Raw genomic sequence first — 5150 nt, 5'->3', positions numbered from 1 at the left:
TTGAGTTTTCTTATCTGCAGAAATGGGGAGAATAATATTTTTTCATAGGTGTATTCATGGGAGATTATTATTATCTAGTGGTATGATGGCACATCAAAGGTGATCAGTATGGTGTATATGAGAAGTTGCCTGTGGGAATAACAAGTTCCTATTGAGTACACGGAAGAACTGAATTAATTAATTAGTTACATACATACATAAAAGAGAGAAATAAGTCCCAAGTAATAGTGATGTTTTCTATGCAAGGATCCATGAGGGGGTCGGGAGGGGGAAGGACTTCTTAAGTTTAATTCAAGAGGAAAGAAACCTTGTGCTTTCCGTTGTTTGGAACTAAAATTTATGTAACCCCTTTGTGGTTAATAAGATAGGGTGGACATTGTGACTTGCTCTGTTCAATTGTATTAGAGGACACATGTAGAGTTGGTGGGTGGTTCTCCTGCTATCTTCCTCCTGCCTCTACTGCCGTTATTCCAGATGATGAAGACTCTCTGCCCCTGGATCCCAGAATGAGAATGATTTTGGAGCTGGAACAATGAATGTGTAGTATGAGTGATAAATAAGCCATCGCAACTTTAAACTTCTTAAATTTTGGAGTTCTTAGTTCCTGTGATAAACCATAGCCTATTGTGACTAAAGAACCTTCAAAACTCTCTTTTTTGGTGTTATAAAATACAGATGCACATTGAATGCACAAGTAGTATATATGTTCAATCAGGACATTGAAAGTATCTATCTTGCTTGCTTTTATCAGATACTCTTTATTATTATTTTTCTTTAAATGTATTCAGTTTAGTAAAACTAAATGGGAGATGATAAAGAAAGAAAACATACTGTTTTCTAAACAATTTGAAGCAAGTTTATTTAGAAATAACCATGAAAACTTTTCTTCCTACTTAAGAACATATTAATGGCATAGAAACCAAGAAGCCTGATAGCAAGAATATTCTAGTGACTAAACCAGCAATTACAATCACTTAGAATTTGGTCAAGTAAAAGAATACAGGTTAAAACAGTAACTGAACTAAAAACACAATGATCTGTTAGCCGAAGAAAAAGTCATCAAGCTAAAGTTGACGTTTCTTTACAAAGCTATCTGGAAATATGCTGGGGTGACAATTCAGCATGATCTTCTAATAAATGGAGATTGCCAAGTCCCAACGGAAGAACAAGCTGGTTGGAAACTGCTGTATCTGTAGGGAACAGGTTGAAAACTATTAGACACCTAGTCCAGGGGTCTGAAGCTTCTAGACACATAACCTAGAGGTTGGCAGTCAGAGGATAGATATCTCAAAGGATGGCAGGTGCTGGATGCAAAATTCAGTGGTCGATACCCACAGAAGATGAGTTCCGTGGCTGACAGCCCTAAGAGTGGTGGTTCTGGGGGTGGCAACTAATGGGCAAATAGTTCTGAGGTCTATTATACACTGTTGGTTGACAGGAGCTGGAGAGGTAAGAAATGATGGGAAAACAACTGGTTGCTCTGCAAGGCCTGGAGACACAGTAAGTAGTGGAAGGGTAGCCAGGATTTTCACAGGTTGTGGGCACACAGCTGGATGGTTGGTAGCTGGAAGCTTTACTGCCTGTCTCTGCGAAGTCGTCCAGAAGCCACATTCTGTTTTGGCTGAGCAAGCAAACAGCATCACCACAGTTCACACTGGTAGAGTAGAGAGTCGTAGATAAGGTAACAGGAGCATGACGGTAACTCCCAAGAGAGCAGCAGTTATAGTTTTCAGAACAGCAGATGTTGGATGACAAGGTAGAATCTGAAGTAAGGCTTTCAGATAAGAAGCAAAGAGCAGCTTGTCTAAATCTATGTGAAACTAGACCAGATTGCTTATATACCTTGGTGGGTATATACTTGGATTCTCCTCCTCTCCATATTTTACATCAATTTACATCATAACATTTTATTAGTTCGCTGTTGTGCTGCCTATGAAAATGACTTGCCACCCATCCATAAAATAAGTCCAGTTTGCATCTTCTATATATCTGCCTTCCTAATCTTTGCCCTGTTTATCAGACTTGAGAATGTATGATATAATCACCTTTGTATTTTATCTGCTTTTTTTCTGTTCCTACCCGTCAATAATGCTTGATTACAAGGAGTCCATTTGAATGGATGTTTATCCTAGTCATTATCTACAAGGAACAACATAGTTAGGAAGGCATAGTGTTCATCTTTGAAGAGACTTAGTGTTGCAATACTTGGAGGAAGTGTTGATATACTAAAATAGTTCCTACATATCAGAACTTACCAGATTTGCCAGATGGAAAATATCATACTATTCCCTATTTTTAAGCTTAGCTGAGAATTTAATTGTGTGATGTTATTCTCTGTATATTTTTCCTGACAGTGAATTTTATGTAAGCATCTTAGAGTACATTTTAAAGAACTCCACCCTGACAACTTGAAATTTTTCATATTTAAATGTTGAGTTTGATTTCCAAAGACTTGTGGAGATGTATGTGATATTTTTACTTGGTAACATTGATTACATACTTGCTTTTACTAGTAAAAATGTCATACATTTCTATTGGTGGCATTCAACTAAGTGGATAAACATGATATCAAAAACTATAGGCTTGTGCACTAGCATTCTTGAACTAATGAATATCTTTCCCCAAGATAATTTACTAAGATGCTTTGGTCATCATGCAATTAAAGTGAGCAAGAATTAAGAAAAATTTTAATAACACATGAAGAAAGATGTCTGAAAAATTCATACTTGCATACCACAGAAGGAAAAAGCTCTGGGCCTTATTTTGAATTCTCCCCCAAAGAAGTGAGTTAATGTTTACAGATATCTATTTCCTGGAGTCTGTAGTTTTCAAAATAACTCTTTTCAAATGCTTCCCAAGTGGTCAAAGATGATGTAGTTGGGAATGAGTGGAGGAGAGTAAAGATTCTAAGCAGCCACTTGGCATCTGAAAGTAAGGATTGATAATCCTTTTGGTGTATGCTTTCCTATTGCACAAAGTTCTAGTTCCTTTGAGGAACATTGCCTTAGGGAGTGACATCAGTAGCCATGAAGTCACTTCCCCTCTGCAGAATCTTTTTTTCCTACCCATGCCCATTGTCTCTATATTATCCATCAAAGAATCTAGAAGGCTGATGCATTTTTTCCTGAAGAAAGATATTAAAATATTTTTATAGAGCTTTTTAAGTAAAAGTGAAGAGAAATCATACCCCCATAAAGCATGCAAAAAGTGGGGGGTAAGCACACTTGTGATATATATTTTTTGATATTTTATTTATTTATTTTTTAAAAGTCACGAAAAACATGACATTTGGTGCAGATGGAATGTAAAGTCCGAATTTCACCTTTTTTTGTTTCAGGTAGTGGAAGAAAAAATATTTGACATCCCACATGGAGAATTTTCAAAGTCACTGTACCACATTCCTACTCAGAGAAAGCCTCAGATCACTTCACATCAGTGTGAGGCCTGTTCCTCGTAGAAAACAACAGAAGAGATTGGAGTCATCGAGAGTTGAGAGTTGGAGAAATCTATTTGACAATTTTCCCATCTCCTCTAAGAACTTTAAGCTCTCCAGATAAATGAAACCTCTCATACTCTTATATGCTTCCAAAGAAGATTCCTCCTCTCACGGTGATAACTCCCAACCAAAATAGTTTTTCGCGTGTGCGATGCCTAAATTCCTCATGATTTAATTCAAGATTCTCTTCACTTCTTTTGTTCTTTGAAACAAAAGTTTCAAAACAAGTGATAACTAACCAGCCTATAAAATCTCTTCTTTGGCATGTGGGCATGCTACATATGAGTTTCAAAAAGAAAACAAACAGTATTTTTTTTTAGTCCATAGTGAAAATAGATTGATCTCCATAGAAGTGATAACTCCAGCCTCAACAGTGGAGGCTGGAGTTATCAAGCTAAATATGATCCCACCATTAATCATCAGTAATTAAAATGTAAGTTAGATGCAGGACATGTAAATGAGAGAAGCCTGGTATCATGGACCATTTATCACGTCTTTATGACAAACATAGGAAAGGCCCAATACACATACCTAGCTGATGTGTCCTTATTTATTATTTGTGGTTCTATTTATAACTCTGCCCAGTGTCTACGGAGACCTTTAAGTTTGTTACATCTCCATGTATCTGCCTGGCCCAATAGCCCAAGATAAAAAAACAAAAAAACTACTGAGAAGTTATATCTTTTGTTAGAGATGATTGGTTGAGGTTATGATGAAATTAACCCAAATCGTGAAAATCACATCCGAAAGTTTGTGATATTTTCATTCTCACATGCTGGTTAACACTTTTAATTAATTATCTAAATCTTATTTAGAGTCCATAAGTCTAATACGTTCTCCATATTTTCATTAGAGTTTTTTGTAAAGCACAGATTTCTATGACTCTATGACTTTCCTACATGATAAAGTCCACACTTCTGAACAAGATTCATAGGGTTTTCAATATCTGGAAGCGAGATGTGTTTTCACCCTCTCTCTGTTATCCTACTCCAGAATCCTCATGTTTAAGTTTCATTTAAGTATTCAAAATGTCTTAAAACCCAGCTTTTTCCATCTCAGAGACTGCACAAGCTTCTCCCCTTCTGGAACACCCTTCCTTGTTGTGCCTCCTGGGAATGATTGTACATTCATTACAGCAGGTCAAGAATCACTGTCTCAGAGACACTTTCTGCATCTCTTTACTCATGTCCATGCATGATGCCCTAAACATTCCATTTGATTTTCTCCATGTTAATATAGAAGTTGAAAGTCATTTTTACATGGGCCAAATCGTCCTGGTTGTGTGTAGAGATAGGCAAGAAATCCACTATGTCAATTCCTCATTCATCCTTTCTTAGAAATACTATGACTTTCTTCATATTGATCCCAACATGGAAATTTGAAATATCTATGTTCTTGTCATATGTATATCAACTTGGCCCAGAATAAGCAATGCTCACTCAAGGCTTTAGTAGCACTATCCATTATGTCATCATATTTTAAACATCTAATAATTCCAATGTATACAGTAGGCAAATAATATGAACTATGAGCCATATCTGGAAGGTGAGTGCTCTGTAAGACCATTTTCTCTATTTTGCTTTCCTTTTTTCTTTTTCCTTCCTCTATAGAACTTTATTCATAAATTAATTAATGCATTTACACATGATATTGA

General features: G+C 36.3%; 1 protein-coding gene across 1 annotated transcript; it reads right to left on the bottom strand.

Moving 5' to 3' along the window:
- Positions 1 to 1117: 1117 nt before the first annotated feature.
- On the bottom strand, positions 1118 to 3806 carry KRTAP25-1 (keratin associated protein 25-1; the record flags this gene model as incomplete). Its single annotated transcript, XM_087417864.1, is given in 3 exon segments — positions 1118 to 1344; positions 1347 to 1763; positions 3776 to 3806. Coding segments are annotated over 3 exon segments (675 nt in total), but the record flags the coding sequence as incomplete, so codon positions are not given.
- Positions 3807 to 5150: the final 1344 nt, after the last annotated feature.

The sequence above is a fragment of the Ceratotherium simum genome, chromosome 27 (genome assembly GCF_057802395.1).
Source record: "Ceratotherium simum simum isolate JZ-2026a chromosome 27, ASM5780239v1, whole genome shotgun sequence".
Lineage (NCBI taxonomy): Eukaryota > Metazoa > Chordata > Mammalia > Perissodactyla > Rhinocerotidae > Ceratotherium > Ceratotherium simum.
This window is presented reverse-complemented; position numbering and strand designations above follow the sequence as displayed.